We start from the raw sequence: 19549 nt of genomic DNA on the forward strand, positions 1-19549 counted from the left end.
GGGAGGTGCGGTCGCCCTTGGGCGCTGTCGCCACACAGCGTGCAAGTAGCGTTGTTGCCGGCGGGGTGCTCGGGAGGCGTCCCGGCCTGTGGTAACAGAGTAGTGGCCTAGGCCGCTGTGCCTGCAGCCCTCGGCTCCTTTCCGGGTGGTGTGCTCGTAAGCTTTTCCAGCTGAAACGGGAAAACGTGCAGACAATCCTGTCCCCTTTACACAAGATTATTCCTGACTAGGAAGCTTTATTGTTATAGATATACAAGCTGTATATGGAATTCGTGTTCAAATTACTCTTTAAAAAACTATTTCTATACTGTTTAAATGCAGTGGGGCAAGCACTTTGGCTGGGGGAAGGTTTTTCTTGATCTTTAAGCATGTGTATCATCTTGATACTTTTAGTATAGAATCATTAGGTTACATAAATCTTCAAACCCAGGATCTGTAGCTTATGGATAGAAAGTGTGCTGGAGAATTAGTAGACTGGTGGGCCATAGATACGGTTTTGTAAACCAACAGAATGTTTTAAAGTTTCCATTGAATAGGTGACCTTGAAATTGCAGTACTGACCTCTGTGCATGTTCTTGGTCTAGTGCTGAAAATGGGAGATATTGAGAAAGGCAAGAAGATCTTTGTCCAGAAATGTTCCCAGTGCCATACAGTTGAAAAGGGAGGCAAGCACAAGACTGGACCCAACCTGAATGGCCTTTTTGGACGCAAGACTGGACAAGCTGAGGGCTTCTCTTACACGGATGCTAATAAGAATAAAGGTAAACTTAAAGGCTCTCTTCTGAGCTACTAGGGGTGAAAATACTCAGTTCTCTGTGACAGTTCTGGAAGTACTGAAATCTGCCAAAAAGTAAAATAATACGGAGGACAAGAATATAAATGTGTTTGTTCTTTTTGAAGTCACTATCTTTTTTCCTTCTCTCTAGGTATCACCTGGGGTGAGGATACTCTGATGGAGTATTTGGAAAATCCAAAGAAGTATATCCCAGGAACAAAGATGATTTTTGCGGGTATTAAGAAGAAGTCTGAGAGAGCAGACTTAATAGCATACCTCAAAGATGCCACTTCAAAGTAAAAGTTATCTGCTGCCTTATTTATTTCACAAAGGAGATGGCAATGGAAATGTCTGTGAGATTGGTTTTTAAACTTTCTATTTTTACATGTACCGTGTCTAACCTTAAAATCTATCTCACCCATCAGATAACATTGCTTACGGTAGGTCACTGGAGTACACACTTGTTTGGCAGCCATTAATTTAATGGAAACTGTAATTGGGTTGATTTAAATGACTATAATGTTCAGTCATTCTTGATCATAAAATTAAAAAAAGTCAAAAAACCAAAAAACATTTCCTGCCTCTTCATTGTTAAAAAAAAAAAAATCAAATGAGTAAATGTCAACAGCACAATAGCTTTGACAGCCCAACTCTTCCAGCATAAAAAGCAGGGTGATTTTTGGCATCTTACGTTACATCAAAGATTTTTAAATACCAAAACAACAAAGGCTAAAAAAAAAAAAATCCCCAAACTCAAGATCATATTTTTCTAAATTTAATCAGTGCTAGGTGTTGCGGTATACATTAATCTGTGTAAAGCTTGCAATAACAGTGCATTTCATCTGACTTAAATACTTATTTGTGAAATGACAGTTGTGCCCAGACACTTTTCTTTTATCTAGGAGAAGCATGTTGCCTAATTTATCCAGACCTTGACAGCTGCATGCACTGGTAGAGTATAACTCCCCTTCAGAAACATCTTCAGTTTTTTAAATGTTACTGAAACACTTGGTTCAGTAAATCTTCCAAAAACAGCCATTCTTGGTGTAATGAACAGAACAGGAAAACATCCTCTTCTGGAAATACAAGTGCTAAAGACCAAGCTGAGGGTTATTAAATCTTCTTAATTCAGCAGAAGCATTTGCCTAAAATCTACTGTTACAGGCAACTTCAGATGGAGGGGTACAGGAACAAATGCGTTGGTAGACTATAAGGAAACAGTCTTCCTCTGTGCCTGGCTGCAGCCAATGTCATGAACGCTGAAGGTTCTGTTTCGCACAGTGTAAAGCGGTATTTTTAATGTTTTAACTGCATTTTTTTTCATACTGAGTTGTTCAGATGAATGTATTTACTGTGTACCAACAGTAAGGCATAACTCGGCAATTAATGCTGTGAATTAAAAAATATTAAAAGTCTTGTTTGCTGTATGTGTCTGATATCAAGTGAAACCCAGTGGGAAAGTAGAGAGAAGTTGGGTGTCCAGCTTTACATTGCTAGGAAACAAGGCAAGCAAAAGCTTAGTGTGAAAAACAGCTGCTGATGGAGTTGTGTGAAGTACTTTCAAGTGTGGCGAAGTTAGAAAGTATTTTGCACTAGAACTGGCAAAGCTAATCTCTTCCACCAGTGTTCTCTGTAACAGCACTTTTGCTGTGTTTCCCAAGTGGGATGGGAGAAAGCTCACATGAAAGCTGTAGCTGTGCTGTAGGGTTGGCTGAGCCTGAGTTATGTTGACTTGAATAATGATGGAGTTGCAAAGGCCTGTTAGTGAAAGTAATGAGGGAAAAGAATTAAGATTACTAACAAGTCGCCTCAGTGGTTGCTACTGTATGTTTTGAGACCTGTTTCGAACTAAATGTGCCAGCAGTGTTTCCTTCAGTGGAAGGGCAGGCAGTGTTGACCAACAGCACCTTCTTTACTAGAAGCTTGTTAAGAGATACCTTGAAGTTATAGTAGTTAATGACTGTTCTGGTTTTTAGAAGTGATATTCATCATAGCACCTTTTATATCTATGCCGTACTTAGCTTTTGCTGTGCCAAGGTCCTGGTAAGAGTAGTCACAGAGAATGTCACCTTCCCCAGCTCCGTGGCAGTCTTCTGAAGTGGTTGTGGTGGATTGCAGGGAGAGAGTTGTGACACTCATGGTTCTGTCAGCACCCTTATGAGATGGACAAACCTTTGTGATCACCAAGCTGCTGCTCTTCCTTAGTTGAGCTGGAGCAGAAACGGACTGCAGAGAAGACGATTTTGCAGTAAGATGGCTTTCTGCACAGGCAACAACTTAGAGAAAGTAAGTTACCCATCATCAGAAAAACTCCTTCAGGAGTAAGTGGAGTGATTCTTTGTTCAGAGGAAGTAGGGGTCACAATTTAATGTGACTTGTTCTGTCTGTACCTCAGAGACCTTGGTACAATGACGAGTGCAGCTTATACATACCACCGAAGGTGGAGGAAATTCTAGACTGGGGATGGATCTGTGATTACGTTTTTGGGGAAAGATCTTTCTGACCTTTAAAATTCCGCCTTTCTATGTATATGGCCCCAGAGAGCAAGAGCCTGTAAGATTTGTAGTCAGCAGCCATTTGCCATTGGACAAACAGTACTACAGTATTTCTAGGAATGGGTCAGCAAAGTAAGAGTATTGAAACGGAAGATGAGGTTATTGCTTGTTAAGTATTAATGCCAGTGCCTGCATGGGTGTTTTGGAGGGGGGAGGGAGTCATTGTGGAATCAAGCTTCGCTTCTTTGGTTTCTTGTTTTATAGAGTAGGAGAAGTGGAGTTTGCCTCTGTTTTATGAAGTAGCAAGTTCAGTCTGTCTTCCTGATAGTGATACCAAGCGTAGAGGTTTGGTGTTTTAGTACTTCCTTCCAGTTCCATATTAGGGAATCGGGGCACCGTTGCCAAACACTGCACCATCCCATGAAAATGGTTCTTGGCTATGAGTTTACAGATTTGATGGGGCATGCCTTTGAAACCGATCCTGTAATACTTGTACATTTAGTTACGCAAATACATGTAGATTGTCAGTGTCAGTAACGACTGGAAAAAGGTAAAGTTCAAAAGAATAATTTTTCACGGTATGCCTTCAAAACCAAAATGAAACAGGTAGGATACATAGTTTCTATAATTTTAAAAGTATCCCAGTGATATTAGTGAAACAGCTCTTTTTTATTTAGTCTTAATTCAAGTGTAATCACTCTGCAAACAGCTAAATTTAGAGGAGATCCATTTTCAGCCATCCCTGCAGTAGTAAATAATTGCTTTAATTAAAGATCTGTTCATTTTAATAGATCTAGTCCTGTGTGGGATTATATAAAATACTTCCACTTTTTTGGTATAAAATCCAAAAGAAATGTGTTCCATTTCTGTTCTCTCCAGCAAGAAGTACAATTAAACCTCTAACAGTTCAGAACGATGAGATATTCTAGTCTCACTTATGTCAAAAGCCATTAAAGTGCACACATTTGCCTGTGTAATAATTCCTGTCATTTGCCTTTATCTAAAACGCCTCCTAAAAACTACTCCAGGGCCAAAGCTGGCAGAGATCTCTGTCACTGCATATAGGAGGAGTTGAACCGTTTCAACTGATGCCCTGAAAACCAGGTTATTCTGGGCAGTGAGCAGCCCGGAGCTAGCAGTAGGAAATGTTATCCCTGGGGAAGGGTGTGAAATCCAGTCCCTTTCCAGCGCTGTAGCGGTGTAGTCAGGACACCAGGTAGTTAGCGCCATCTGCTCATGACTCAGAGCCTGCATGTACGTAATTGCACGGGTTTTTTTCCAGGATCGTTCTTTTGATCTGGGGCACAGAAAACATGACGGTCACCTTTTGAATAAATAGTTTCTGGTTAAAGGTCTCAACAGGAGGTAAGAGATGTGGATGATGTGTTTGCTTCTGTGACAGGATACAGTGTCACATACCCAAATTTCCAGAAGACTCTGTTAACCCCCAAACTGAATGCTGGGAAGAAGATGCAGTAGGGAATCATAGAATGGTTTGGGTTGGAAGGGACCTTACAGACCATCTAGTTCCACCCCCCCTGCCATGGGCAGGGACACCTTCCACTAGACCAGGTTGCTCAAAGCCTCATCCAGCCTGGCCTTGAACACTTCCAGGGATGGGGCATCCACGGCTTCTCTGGGCAACCTGTTCCAGTGCCTCACCGCCCCCGCTGTGAAGAACTTTTCCTGATAACCGATCTAAATCTCCCCACTTTTCATTTAAACCCATTAGCCCTTGTCCTGTCACTACAGGCCCTTGTAAAAAGTCCCCCTTCACCTCCATCGGAGATGTCATGCAAAAGGAGAACCAGAAATAAAATGAGCAAGGGAGTAGCTAACTATAGCATGGTGTTCAAAATGCCTATCTTGGTGCAGGGAAGGAGGGTTGTTCTTTACAGGTTGTTTATGCATTTAGTTTTGAAGTCTTGGATAAAAATAAAGCTGGCAGTAGAGATCAGAAGTCATTACTCTGCTAGTTTTACATCTCATTAGTGCTGTTCACAGCAGCTTGCTCAGGCAATGCAGGCTCCTGCCGTGTTCCTTTCAGAATCGCCCACTCTGCAGATGCATCTTCCCCTTTCTCATTCTCCATGTGTTAAAACATATTTTTGTATGTAAGACTGGGCTGTCCCTGGTCTTTTGGTCATTGAGTGGTGTTCTCATCCTTGCAGTAATCTGCAGAAATGCAGATTAGCATCCTGGTCTAGTGGGGGGTGTCCCTGCCCATAGCAGGGGGTTTGGAACTAGATGGTCTTTAACTATTCTATGATTCTATAAAATTCACTGCTGATGTCTCTATTCAGTTATGACTGCCTGATGACATTTTTTTTTAAAGATGCGTGATGGTTCTTAAACTATGTGACATTGCCTTTTATTGATCTTTTTTAATTCTAAAATTTTAATAGAGCTAACTAAAGGAGGCAGAGTTTTATGTGGCTTTTACCTGTGCTATGCCTTGGGGGTGTGGGATTTTTTTTAACTGTCATGCAGCATGATGATGTGAGCATTCCCTGATACGTAGCACTTCCAGACAAGTAGGAAAAATGCACCACGTACACCGATTAGAAAATGTCGTTGGTGTCACCTGCGTGTCACTGGTAGCCTCAAGAATGTGGTGCTCTTACCCAGGTTTCGTTGTAGCGATGTGCCTACACTGACTGTAACCAGCCTTCCCCTGAAAGCATTTCTCACATTTCTCCTTCCACTGCTGATTCATTGATTTCCATTCCACTTTGTTCTCCAGACAATCTTCTGCGTATCTTACCATGTTTCCTACAGGACTTTAATTTTATTTTCAATTATTCTGTCAATTTACCTGCTATTGATAGTAAATCTGGAGTTCTTTCTGTGCTATTTTTAAAGAAAAGGTACCACATTTTCAATTCCACAAAATCTTGCCATAGTGAATGATTTTAATTTTAATTCTCATGTACAAATTATCACTGGTTAGCTTACCCATCTGGTCTTTCTCTTCTTCATTTTACATGTTAATGTTACAATTTATACTGCTTTTGTACTGGCTGAACTGCAGGCAGCTTCTTGTACATTACTATTCAAATGTACTCTTGAATTTACACATCTCTTAACTCTAGTGGACTTTTTAAAAGTTTCCAGGTAATGACTTTACCTTCTTCATTCTTTATTTTGGTTTTTCTAAATTCACTGAAAAGGGCTTGCTTTTTAACTCTCACACAACGACATGATATTTAATTATGTTGTATATAGCACTGTTTCGGACCCAGCTCTTCTTACATATTGAACAAGGATTGTGTCCCACACATGGACATCTGATAAACGGTCTTTTCTCGTGAGCCTCGGCAACTTGCTTCCAAAAAGCAATCACGGTAAGTGCTGAGAAACTTTCGTCACTGGCACGATTTGATCACTTTACTCCTTCTACCAAGTGAACAGGAGGGGGAGCCAGTGTACTAAAAAGCTGCAGGAGGAATAAGCACGGGAAGGTGATGCTGACCAAAGCTGGGGCAGTTTGAAAGAGGAAGTTCATTTGTACATAGAGGAGTCATACCGCAAGTGCCAAGCGAAAAGCGCTGGAGGTGCTTCCTACAGCTGAATGCAGGGATAGGGCTGCAATAGGTTTCGGTCTTCTGGAGTTTTAAACCAATTCATGTTTCATATGTCATCAGGCTTGCTCCAGTTTGAAATGGCCTCTGCTGAATTTCAACCTATTCGAATGGGGAAAGATTCAGTGAGAAAGCCTAATGTTTCTTTCTGATTACTCAGAGAATTTTAATCCAGAGTGACGATCTCTAATACATCCTCTGGTTTTGTTCCTGCTACGCAGTTGCAGTATTGTGCTTGAAATGGATACACTAGCAGGCAGGAACATGATGACCTAAGTTAGTAAAAATGCACTTCAATTCTGGTTTTAAGACTGGTCATGGCTGCTGTTTGATGATAGACTCAAATTACTCTGAAAACCATGGTAAGTTTTATAACTAAATACTAGCATTGTTACTGTTTTAGGTTGTAGGAAAACTAATGTTTGTAACATTGAGTCAGAATTTTACTTAGCTGGGATAATAATCTTGTGGATATGAATTTCATTTTAACCATCAGTATGGTTTTTCTGGCACATGCCTGAATATGAAGCCTTTGCAACTCTTCAAAAGGAAGATGTTGCCTTTCTTCCTCTCGATCCATGGTCTGTGTAAGTTAAGCTTGTTTTTCAGTGCCTAACTCTACCAGGAGCAGTGTGATCAGACATTTCACATGCAGTTCATGCGTGTGTTTACTGTCATCTTTTTGAGAATAGAGAGTGACATCTCTCTCTGTACCAGCATGCAATGGCACATCAGAAAAAATTCCCCACAGGAAGAAGCAATCCAAAGGCAGAAAAGGGAGAGCTTTGCAGTTGAAAGATACTTCCACATTAGAAAATCTATCAGGAACATAGAGTATTCTACAAATGAACAGGGTCACAGGATAGAAATCAAGATGACACAAATGAAGCAAAGAGGGGAAACCAAGTAGAAAAGAAAAAAGGGTTAGTACGGGGTGAAATATTACGTATTCTCATTACGTGTTCAGCAATTTCAAAGCCTGTGCCTGTGCTTTAACCAGGAATTGCAGTATGAAAGGAAAAGCAGTGGAAACCCAGAAGCAATAAAACCCAAACCTGCCTACCTTCAGCTGAAGGTTTGGCAACTCTGTGTGTGCTCAGTGAATATCCCTTTGGATGGATGCCTTTAATTGCACTTCAGTTCTGTGAAGCCGTCCAGTTGAGGCTAACTGGCTCCAGCAGTCTGTACTTCGCTTCCACTGGTTTTAGTGATAAATATTCCACATTAGCAAATCAGCCAGCTGAGAAATGGTGTGATGTTTACTCAGTGCACGTATCAAATGATGTTTTGCAGGGCTGTAAGCTCTCATCCTTCTGTAACACTAGAGCCCAATGTCCCCACGTACACAACATGCTTGAGTTACGCTCTAGCTGATGGCATAGCTTTAAATTGTGCTCCAGCTTCAGATCTTACCTGAAAAGTACAGGTCAGTAATCTTCAGTAGCTACGCTGACTGTTATATGGATAAAAAGGCAACAAGAAGGGCTCTAGCACAGAGAAGAGTAGTCATACAGTTGAGTCAGCGGGAGAAACAGCCTTTGTGCCTTAGCCAGAATATATAGAAAGCATTATGGGGAGCATGGCCTAAATTACATTTACATTGCAGATTATTTTTTTTTAATTTAAGGATGCTAGTTCCCTGTGCTACTCTGTGCCAATCCAGAACTCAGTTGAAAGTCAAGTCATCAAGAAAGTTATCAACAAGTGAAGATAAAAGGACCCAAAGCCCAGTGAATCCACATCTGCTGCAAAGCCATCTGTCTGGCTCTTCAATGCCAGTTTTCTGTTTCTAGATAGTGCAGCCTGATGCTCTGACTGATCAGGTTAGACGAATTCTATGTTTTTCTCTCAGAAAATGGTTTTCAACAACCTTTTCTTCATTATTTCAAGATTTGAGAAAACTATTCCTTTGGTAAAGTAGTTGGGTTTTTTTTTCTCATATCAACCAAATCAGCGCTGTCTATAGCACTGATGCTTCCGCCAGCAAAGCAAGAGAGGGAAAACTCACACCAAAGGCTTCTCCCACTGCCTGCAGTGAGCTGGAATAGTCCTCTCCAAGGGTTTCACACCACGGCCCGGAGACACCATCATGAGTTGTACACCCACAGAAGTGTGGTGCCTGGCAGGTGGGGTGTTTTTTGCTACGGCTTTGGGAAGCCTTTCCCGGTCCCCTTTTTGTGATCTCATCACATCAAGTCTATGCCCACTCCTAGTGTGGTTAAAAGAGGGGGTGTAGGAAAGGACAGGAACTGTTACCAGTCCATGCACTGTGATATAGGGGTTCAGTCTGGGAGAGTTTCCAGTTTGGGCTGGTATGCTGGCAGATGTTTTGCCACCCAGTAAGTATTTCTTATTACTATATCTGCAGAAGTTCACTTTATTGGTGCACATCATATGCTCACTTTCTCTCCATTTGCAGACCTAATGTTGAGAGCTTGTAACTTCTCTGAAAATAGTAGTAAATATCAAGTGTACGTTTTATGATAGCACTCAACATCAAGAGGTTTCAGAGGCAGTTTTCTTAATTTTTAGTAGTACAGGTGCATAAGTCTAAACAAAAGCTTTATATTAGCACAATGAGGATCTCTAACTTGGGAGTTTCACATTAGAACAAGAAAACATTAATGTAATTCTGAAATGTTTGATCCTCTGGTGACCCATCCTGCTTTTGTTTGCTGTCTTTAGCTATTACAGGTACATGTCTCTGGAGGAACAAATACATGGCTGTAGTGATTGCTACAACATTCCGCTGGCAGATGCTGGTTTTAAGCTATTTCTAAGGGACTTCCTGCACAAACACAATAGCTTGTTTGGTTTTCTTTTATTTTTGTTTAACTGAGGCCCTTGTCTTTCCCTCACACACATGGAGGGTGGAAGGAGAGGGGCTAGTGAACTCTGACCACTGTATAGACCTATTTTCCTTAGCTGTGGATGTACTTCCTTTGGTGGGACTTTCTCCTGTGACTTGTTCATTCCTATGGTTTCTTTCCAACCACAGAGAAGGGGACCCTCTCCTTTTTGTGAAGCTACCTTTTAAAGGAAGGCCTGCTATCTTGTTGCCTAAGCCCATCTTTTCCAGTAAATGTGTTTTTCAGTAGGTGGAACCATTCTGAGTTTGTATACTCTTGTACCTGCCTCTGAAACTGGTTCTTTGCAAGTTTTAAGTGGTGCAGGGGTTTTATTTGATGAGTAGAAGGAATTTTCGCTGCGCTCAGGAGTCGTAGCCACTTACAATTGTAAAATTAAATGCTTCAAACCTTCTAACAGTGGGCAAATGTGCACTTGCTCAAAGTTTGCAAGTAGGTGGAATTTCTGTGTCTTGCCAAGCTTTGCAGCAATTACATAGTGCTACAAGCAATTTGTAAGTATTGAATAGACTTTGGCTGGTTCAGAAATGCTAGGGTTTTTCTCTTATGCTTTAATCGATGTACGAAGCTGTACAAACCTGCCAATATATGTTTAATCACAGGAAACGCAAGTGCCAGAAAGTCCATGAAATGTGTACAACGCATGCCAGAGCTATGAACTTAACTGTTTATTTCTTGTCAGTCTCAGGAAATCCAAAAAGGTCTTAAAAACATTACAGGTGTCAGCTAGAAACGAATGTGACCATATGTCTTACATATGTCTGCCTAAAGTTTGGCTCCTACACTGGAACTTCATTGGAGAGGATTTACTCCTCATAGTGGCCTTGGTTTTAGTTTTGTGTCACCATGATCAAATGAGAAACCTCTTCTGGGCATTGTATCAGCTGGGAAAGTTGGGTGTAGACCACTGTATTAAAACATCTCAATAGGGATTTGCAAGGCTGGTATGTATATATATACACATATATATATCAGGTCTGAAGGTTTAGGCATTTGTTTTTCAGCTTTGATTGCTTCTTGCTGGTATGTTCTTTACTAGATTATTTCTCTTCAGCTTCAGAGCTGGCCTCAGAAAAGCTCCGAGGCAAATAATTGTATTCCTTGTTTGAATTCCATGTTACAGAAGATGTAGAAGAGGCAGTCTAGTAATTAAAAAGAAGTTAATGTTTTGCTGCTGTTGCCTTGAATTGCTTACAGCAAGAAAAGCTGATTTAATGGCTGAAGCAACAACTTTGGTTAAAAAGACATCCTATACCTGGAATCCCAGATTTATGTCCTAGAGGGATCAACCCTCCATCCTTCATTTATCTAGTATCAAACAGTCTATTTGGAAAGAGCTTGTCTATAGAGAAGTGATGATGAACCTTGCCCCCGCTTCCCCAGCTCCTTCTGAAAAAGTTGTGGTTCCTCCATTCTCTCTGACCGAAGTCTTATCTTGGTATTGCTCTGCTGTTTGCTCATTGATTACTATCTCAAATATATATACATATGAAATATATTCTCTTGCTGCTTCACAGTTTATGTACAGGTAATGAGAGATTAAAAGTCTGACCATATAAGTTACTGCAGTAATAATTGCAGACTGAATGCACAGAGTGGTTTTGTTTGTTTGTTTTTGGTTTGTTTGTTTGTTTTTTAAATAATGGTCCCTAGCAATTCTGAACTGAAAAATAGGGTGTTAGATGAAGATATCTAGCCCAGGACAATGTTTTCAGCAATCCTGGTTTTGCAGCTCCTTTCCTACTGTTCATATGCATTTTCTTGATCTGTGTCTGAAGCTCAGGAGGAAAATAATCAGCTTTTGTGGGATTTAGACATTACAGTGCTTCTCTATTTCTAAGCACTCAAGTAATAAAGGCTTTGGTAATCATCTCCAGCATACAGTATTACTATCTTTCCAAAGCTGTTGTTGCTGTTAAGTTTAATGGCTACTCTACAACTTAGAAGCAGCTATGAAAATCAAAAAGGATGGCACCACAAGTATAAACTGAAATCCAGAAAGCTGTGGTTCTTGCTCCAAGAAAATTATTGAGTGCATTAGCAGAACATGACTTCATTAACAGCATTAGAAGTTATCATTTACAGGAAAGCAAGCTCTGCTTTGGCACATATTTCAGTGAATGACAATAACTTTTTGAATATTTCAACTAACATGCATTGACAGCTAGTTTAGGACAGTAGGTCTAAAAGCATTTAAGATTACAGCAGTGTTCTTTAGAATAAAATGAAGAATTGTTTTTGCACTCGTTTTTTTCATTTTAAAAAGACATTTTGCAGAATGTTTTGTGTATACTAATGTTGATATATCATTAAAACCACAGGAATGTCTCCTAGCTAATTATGTTGCCGGGTATCTTTCTAAAAATACAGTCTTTTATACTTTTCTTTTTTCTTCATAGTAGAAAAAGAAACATATTCTAAATTTTGCTCATTCTTGGCTTTTATAGTTTTGCTTTGTTTGACTCAGTTTTGGGTCTGGGGGTTTGGATTGTTTCCTTCTGCTTCTCCTCTGTCCTCATCTCTATACACAAAACCTACCTAACTCTCATCAGTCCTTTCTGCAGCCCTGGCTGGATTTGTTGTTGATCTCTTATTTCTGTCTAGCCAGCAGTGAGTCTCTCCTAGGCTACTGCCACACTGAGATTTCTGCAAGACACCTCTCTGAATAAGAACATACCCCTCTGCAGCTCAAAGACTCTATTGTTTCCTGAGCCAGCAAACACTATTGGTAATATTTCTTAGCTGTTTTGACAATCTGATTTTTTTTCTCTTCAGTCTCACAATCGTTACATGAATAGATGCTATAATTCTGATTTAGGACAGCATCATTCAATGTTTCAGAAAATCAGGATCAAGCTCAATTAGGCTTTTCCAATTATCTTTTACTTACAGGATAAAAATCAAAGTGGGTAGGAATGCTACTGTGTCTCTGAGGATTTCTTGTTTACAATCCTAAGGCTTGATTCTCTTCTGTTTTACAGTGGTATAATGAGGCGTAAATGTAAGGCACAATGTAAATGTAGGCTGGTGTAAAAGCAGGGGGGAGAGAGGAGAAAATTTGGGCCCAAGATGGGCAAAATGGAGAGTATTTTGATGCAGGTAGAGTGCATGGTCTTCAGAGCAAAGGAGGCAAAGACAGAAGGTCCATGAATCTGAAGTGGACCAGGAATCTGAACCCAAATCCTGCAGAAAAGCACAAGAGGCAGCTGGTGTGATGCCCCTGCCCAGCCTTGCCACAATTAAGTTTTCAGATACACCTCTTCAGACTGGAAGACACTCAGGTTAGAAACTTGACAGACAGAAAGGGAACATAACCACGTAATACAAAGCTTTCCCTCCATGTCCAGGGACTGTGAACAGGGAGGAAAGGCAGACAGGTTGTTCCCATGTCCTAACTGGTTCTGGGTGGCTGCAGAGACCAAGAATACATCACCATAGCTAAGAGTACCCAGTGGGGTGCTGGATTGCCTCTCAGCAGCCACGATGCCTGAGGTGCTGCAGATCCATCAGGACCTGCTTTCACTGTGCCCAAGCCTGGGAGCAGTTGGCATAACACAGAGTTCTCTGCCAGGCACTTGGAGAAGTCATGCAAGCCTCAGCTGCTGCTGCCACATCCTAACAGAGGCAATAGCTTCTTCTGTATCGGAGCTAGGCACTGTTGCTGTTGTACTAAAAGGGATGAAAAATGATGTTTAAAGAAATTTGAGAAGAAAGAAAGCAAGTAGATAAAGTCAAGCTAAAATCAAGCCTGCTCCTCAGCTCATTACAGGGAAAAGATTGGGGACAAGAAATCAGCAAGCCCTTAGGGGAAGGAAAAGGACTCTGCATCAGTTAACTGTGGAACTGAAAATGCACGTTGTCTGTTCCTCAAACATTCACCTTATCGTTCACATCTAATTCTCTACCAATGTTCTTAACACTAATGGCCGTTAAGCAACAGCACGTATATACACAACAGCTTGTATCATCGAAATGGTGTTCTCTTCCTCAGCCATTACAGTCCAACTTGTGGCACTAAGGAACTGTCTGTGCAATGCAAGTTGTTCCCTCTTGCCACCTATCAGCACTGGGTGCAGGTATCTGTCCTTGATGGTTGTTACTGAACATGGGCTTTGGCATCTCTGACCGAGCTGCGATGTCACCAAAAAAAGGAAGGTTTCCTTGAGTCACTGAAAAATCAGCTACCTAATTCACATTTGGCAAGGGTGTGGAGAGGCAAGAAAGTACAAATTGTGGAGGCAGTTGGTGTGCTCCATGTCCACTGTCTAGATGGAGAAACGCACAGGCACTGAAATAAAAGCATGAAAATTCAGTTGGTGAAAAGCATAAGGGAAACAGGGAAGGGTCTGAGGGGAAGCTGAAAAGAATTCATGGGAGAAAGGAGGTTTCTAAGACTCCCATTCCTCAGGAAGAAGAGAACAGAAGGACTGGAGATAGTCAAGGGGAAGGAAAGCTGGTGAAGCGATCACATGGAAATTAGAGAGGCAGACCTGATGGCATTAACTAAGGAGAGAGAGTCATAAAGGGAGGAGCAAAGCAAATGCAGTTTAAAAGGACCAAAGAATTTTAATGAAAAATATGAAAAATTAAGAAGGCTACAGAAAATTCACCCAGACATAAAAGGACGATGCTGGAGAAACAGAAAGTAAGAATCAGAGCAGGACTAAGATGTTATTGACTGTTTTACAGAGTCTTTGGCCCATCTGGCATTCTGTCGTGTGAGTGCCCAATACCTTATTTCCCTCTCTGGATTCTGCTCCTCTGCATACAGCCTACATCAGCCTCTTTTTTTCTTTTTTTTTTTTTTAATTCTGAAAAGCTGACTGATCTTTCACTCGTACGACTGAATGTCCATAAAAATTCAAAAAAGTCATCTTACAACAAAAAGCAATATTAAGGTAACGAAGTGCTGTGCCTCCATAGGCAGCAGCTGCAGGAATGGTGTCTCAATTTTCACTCTGATCAGCTCTTCAGCTGGGCATTTCCACATGCCTGTGGTCTCATTCTGTGCAGTAACTGAGAGGAAGCAACTGAAAACTATGGAAAAGCTTTGTATTATTAATTATGTAGTTACTTCATTAGTAATTAGAACACCTATAACAGGAGGACATATACACACACTGAAACAATTATATATTATTCAGTTAAAACCACACTTACAAATATGGCCAAGCAAATTATGCTCTTTTTATGGTTCTGAACTTTGTATCTTATTTATTCATAAAGATATGAATCCTTTAACTTCTTTACTTTTTTTTCATGTGGAAGAAAGAGAATGCCCATGATTTCATTTTCTTTGGAGGAATTTCAGAGCAAAGAGTATCTCTGGTAGCACTAAATAACTCACTGAGCTAAGCTTTATATGCAAACTCATAAAATAATAGCAATTCTTGGAAGCATCTTTCATTGCTGAAGTTGATAGTCTTATAGTGTCATCTTCTGATTAAGGTTGCTTTGGAAATATGGAGTGGGGAAAATTCCTACCCAAGCTCTGTTTGTGTTCCTTTTAATAATACTGACCTGCAGTTCAGTAATAACCAAAATGTTGCTTATATGTAAATATATAGAAAGTTTCTATCCTCTGATAATAAGTAAGCACAGGTTTAATTTCATCTGAAGCACAGGTTTAATTTCAATTGGAAATGAAGTTTTGAAGACGTTCTTGTGCCTCATAGGGCAGTCATGATACTGCGTTTTTGGCGATAGTATTTTCCTTTCAGATTGGTTTCCTTTATTTCTTGAATTTGTGCTTAGGAGAAGGTCTGGTTAAAAAGATGTTTCAGCAACCAAGTAAAAAATCCTTTAGGAATCAATGTTTCCATACTCCAAGGTGGCCAGAGAAATGGGATTTTCTACTCCTCTGCTCTAGGCTGGCTCTGGCTTCTCACTGTAAGGGTCAGGTATACCTGTGCTGCACAATGCAGCACGATGTAAAGCTTTCCAGACTAATTCGTACTGAGTTAGCATTGCTATCAAAGAGATAAGAGCTGCATTAGCAGAGCACTGCATGAGAGCCAAGATCTCCTGCTGAGAGACGTGGGCAATGTTTCTGGGGAGGAGAGCACTGACTGCCTATCCAGGTGATTCCCCAGGTGAGCCTGCCTGTTAGCACTCTGTGGGTGGTGTCCTGCAGCCTTCCAAAGGATGAGATCGGTCAGGAGTGGCACAGCGACTTGGCATCTTTGGCTCCTGACCAAACTACTTCCTGAGAGGAGAGGCAGGCGAGGGGGAAGGCTGACTGGAAACATCGATCTGGGTATTGATTTGTTTCTTTCTCCAGCCTAAGCAGAGCAGTATCCTGTCCCTCCTTTTGAAGAGAACTGGCTGTGCAGGTGCCTGAAGCAGAGCAGCCCAAGTGCCGGTAGAAACGCCTGGGGAGGCTCTGCAGCCATTACAGCCAGTGCTTTGCCCAGCACCAGGAGCACTGCTATCGATTTTGCTCCCTTTTCTTGTCATCAAGCAGAGTCAAGACTCGGTTCTTCTAAAAGCTGCATTAGAAAAATGTCAGCAGGAGATCTGCTGCACCTCCACATACTGCTCAGAAAGCCCATGGGATTAGCTAGGCCTAATGCAGTAGGACAGTATATAATCCTTTCCTTCAATTGCTGGAAATCCGTTGTTACGCCAGGCCCTGCCTGTCCTGAGAGAGAAGCTGCATTGTGCCAAATTTCATATTGAGTGAGTGCAGTTCTATAAATCAGCAATAATGCTTAGCGTATGAGAGCTACAGGCAAATACGAGAAGGCTAAATGAGCAATACTGTGTATTTAACTATGTATGAGGTACGATTCAAACAGCACAGGGGCCTGTTGACATACTGTCAGTGGGCTCGGTATTGAAGCTGTTTACTGGGGAACACTCACTTTCCAGTACTCAAATGACAAGAAATCCTTTTTGGCATTGTATGACTATGATGCTGCAAGTTTTGCAGTGCAGAAATAAACTTGGAAATCCAATTTAACACTGAGCAATAGCTTGCTGATCACAGACCGTAACATTTATCTTAAGGTATATCAGTTTCCTCCAGACAACAGCAATTAATGTTTAGACACAAAGGTATAACGGGTACTTCAAGAAGAGAGTAATGTACTCATCCTTGTGTCTCATAAACTCCTTGTTGGGAATGTACATAGCTCTGCTTAACCTTCACCAATGTCCTTTGCAGAATTTACTGCAAGTGTTCCAGACATTTGCTTCTTAAAGGATGATTACAAATATAACGGGATGAAAACGGTTGTGATTTAATCTTGAAACTGTTTGTTGCAAGATTCTGACCCAGATTCAGCTCTCCTTAGGGCAGTTTTGCACTGCACCCTAGGCAGAGTGCCCTTGGAAAGGGCAGAGCTGGTGGTGTGTTTGTGGACTACACTCCAAGGTGTCTTGAGCAGCAAAAGTCAAACTCTGCTTGCTCTTTGGGTTTTTTTTTTTAAAGTCAGAAAAAGCTAAAGGCAAAAAACCCAGAAGTATTTAGTCTGTAAAGAATATGCTGTCTAAAATCTGTGTTGAGATCATGTTTGGTAAACAGTGCATTAACAAGAAATCAAATCTGAAGTCAGACTTTAATGTTGAAAAAAATAAAAGAGACAATTAGCCATTCTTTAGCTTTGCACTTTGGGTTCGTATTTTGCTACTGATGCTGAATGCGCCAAGTTGGCACTCAGTTCAGTTACGAACATGACCCTACTTTTACCTTTTGATGAAGTGCTGTGTAACATAACGGGGCTCTCGTTTCCTTTTTCCTGAGTGATGGGCTTTTGTCATCCTAATTCTGCTAAGAAAAAGAAAGGTTCATAGGAAGCATCACCACCTCCACTGGCTTTAGCTGATGCCTGAAACTAACTGTTCTTCCTCCAGCCTGTCCTTTCTGAATTATTCTTCCTCACTTCCCATTTTCATTTCTCTTTTTCACCCTTCTCCCTCTCCTTGACAGGTAAGACTGCACACCTCCGTGACACCTGGATTAGAAAGCTGTGCCTTAAAGAGGCTGAATGCTAATGCCGGCTCAGCAGATTTCACAGGCTGGGGATTTAACCTAGCTGCAAGGGTGCAAGGAGTGCTGCAGCAGCACAAGCCTCATCTCTGTCTCCTGCACTTTCACTTTGCTGTGTTCACTTTGTTTTGTCTTTGCAGAAACACAGCTAATTTCTCAACAGCTCCCCAGGGAAAGACCATCCTGTCTGTTCTTCTTTTCTAGAGACTTTTCAGACATGGTTCAGCCACTGGGATGATCAGATAAACGCATCAGTAAGGATTCCTGTCTCACAGCTGCCAGACCAGACAAATTCATCTTGATACAGAGAAAATCAGGTTCATTTGCTTTCCCTCTGTGTGTCTTTCACACAGACACATACACATGTATAGCTTCCTACCTGCTGTTTCTCATCCCTCTGGGTCTGGTTTTCACACCAGCAGGTTATAGTGTGATTGAAGTGAGTTTCCATTCCTGTATATTTGTTCAGTGACATCCCACATCATGAAAGAGAGCCAAGATCCAGAACATCCCCCACAATCCACATTTGTGGCTGTACATTGGGAACATCAGCAGATGTTGTATTCCCCTACCTGTAATGAACCTGTTCTTCAGTGTTTGGCCTGAGTTGTCTCACTGTCTGTCCTATGACTGAGCAGACAGTGGCAGTTGGTCTCACTACTCCAAACTCTGTTTAACTATTTGTTGTCATTCAGAGACATGATTGTGCTAGGCCCCACTCATGGTGGCCTGTTTTGCCACCGAAATTAGCCCAGCGCTTGTCACACAAGTATCTTTGACTTAGAAGCCATGATATAGGAATATAAGAGCACTGTTAGGGCTCCTCTGCACAGATCTGTCAGAGGAGGCCAGCACAGCTGATCTGCAGAGCCTGGGGCCTAATTCTTCAGCATGAGTGAGGCTGAGATGGAAAAGTCTCCCCACACTTCAGCTCATGCAGAAGTCAGAAGGGATAAAGCGTTTGCTGTAACTGATAGCAGAAGTGGACTATAGACAATCCCAAACTCCAGGTAAGTGCATGTCACAAGATTAGGTAAGCATGTCAAAAGATTCACAGACGGATGCAATCTGTATGGTTTCTACCAGTGTCATAGCTTTGGCTTTCCTCATGAGAAAATAAATGGTTTTGTATCTTCGTCAGTGATGAAGGAAGTGTGCAAGTGTCAGGAATAATCCCCCATACTCTCCCTGGTGCCAGTGTCCTTGGGAGTTTAGATGGAATTGACATTTTTCCCCTTTAACTTTGTCAATTTTAATTTACTGGCTGTTTGTAAGGAAGCCACTAGCCTGGAACAGCTGCTGGGCTGTGTAAAATTAACCTGAGCCACGTCCAGGCTCTGGCAGACGGGTGCTGCTCTGCACAAGCTGACGCATTCGGTGCCGACATCCCGTCTTGAAGCTGAGTGCAGAAGGCTGAAAGCTGGATATGCCCTGGAGATCAGGTATGTCCTGCCTTCCTCCGGGTTTATCTTCTTAGGCCTTGTAGAGATGGATTTACGGGGGGAAATCAGGAGGAGTGTAATTCTCCTCATCTGTAAGTACCATAGCGTGTTTTGTATCGTGAGATGGGGACGTGACCACGTCAGGCACCGCTTCCTCCCCCAAAGTGCCATCGCAACTGCTTTGTAACTAACCCTGAGCTATGAACACGTAGATGAGATACATTTGGAAAATTGTAACTACCTCCTACGCTCCACTTTCCACCCCAAAGAACATGGCAGAGTTTCTTGAACTAGGGCAAATCTGCCCTGGCTGGAAATTTTTATGCCAGCTAAACCCCAGGGTGATTCCTGTCTTAGCCAAGGTGGTTTACCCTGTGAACAATAGCTGCTGTGCTGTTG

The 19549-nt window shown here is 41.6% G+C and overlaps 1 protein-coding gene across 1 annotated transcript; it reads left to right on the forward strand.

Annotated features, from left to right (window-relative positions):
- The first annotated feature begins 588 nt into the window (after nucleotides 1-588).
- On the forward strand, nucleotides 589-1348 carry LOC104505173 (cytochrome c). The gene is made up of 2 exons (XM_010151056.1): nucleotides 589-761; nucleotides 927-1348. Exons 1-2 carry the CDS (start codon nucleotides 593-595, stop codon nucleotides 1073-1075), a joined length of 318 nt encoding a protein of 105 aa, XP_010149358.1. The 5' UTR covers nucleotides 589-592; the 3' UTR covers nucleotides 1076-1348.
- The last annotated feature ends 18201 nt before the right edge of the window (nucleotides 1349-19549 follow it).

This window comes from Eurypyga helias, unplaced genomic scaffold (assembly GCF_000690775.1).
Source record: "Eurypyga helias isolate BGI_N326 unplaced genomic scaffold, ASM69077v1 scaffold18524, whole genome shotgun sequence".
Taxonomy (NCBI): Eukaryota; Metazoa; Chordata; class Aves; order Eurypygiformes; family Eurypygidae; genus Eurypyga; species Eurypyga helias.

Bases quoted from the DNA above. Each gene is read 5' to 3' on its own strand.
- LOC104505173 (XM_010151056.1), top strand. From the start codon at position 593: ATGGGAGATATTGAGAAAGGCAAGAAGATCTTTGTCCAGAAATGTTCC. The intron at 762-926 runs GTAAACTTAAAG...CCTTCTCTCTAG, and splicing joins GGATGCTAATAAGAATAAAG to GTATCACCTGGGGTGAGGAT.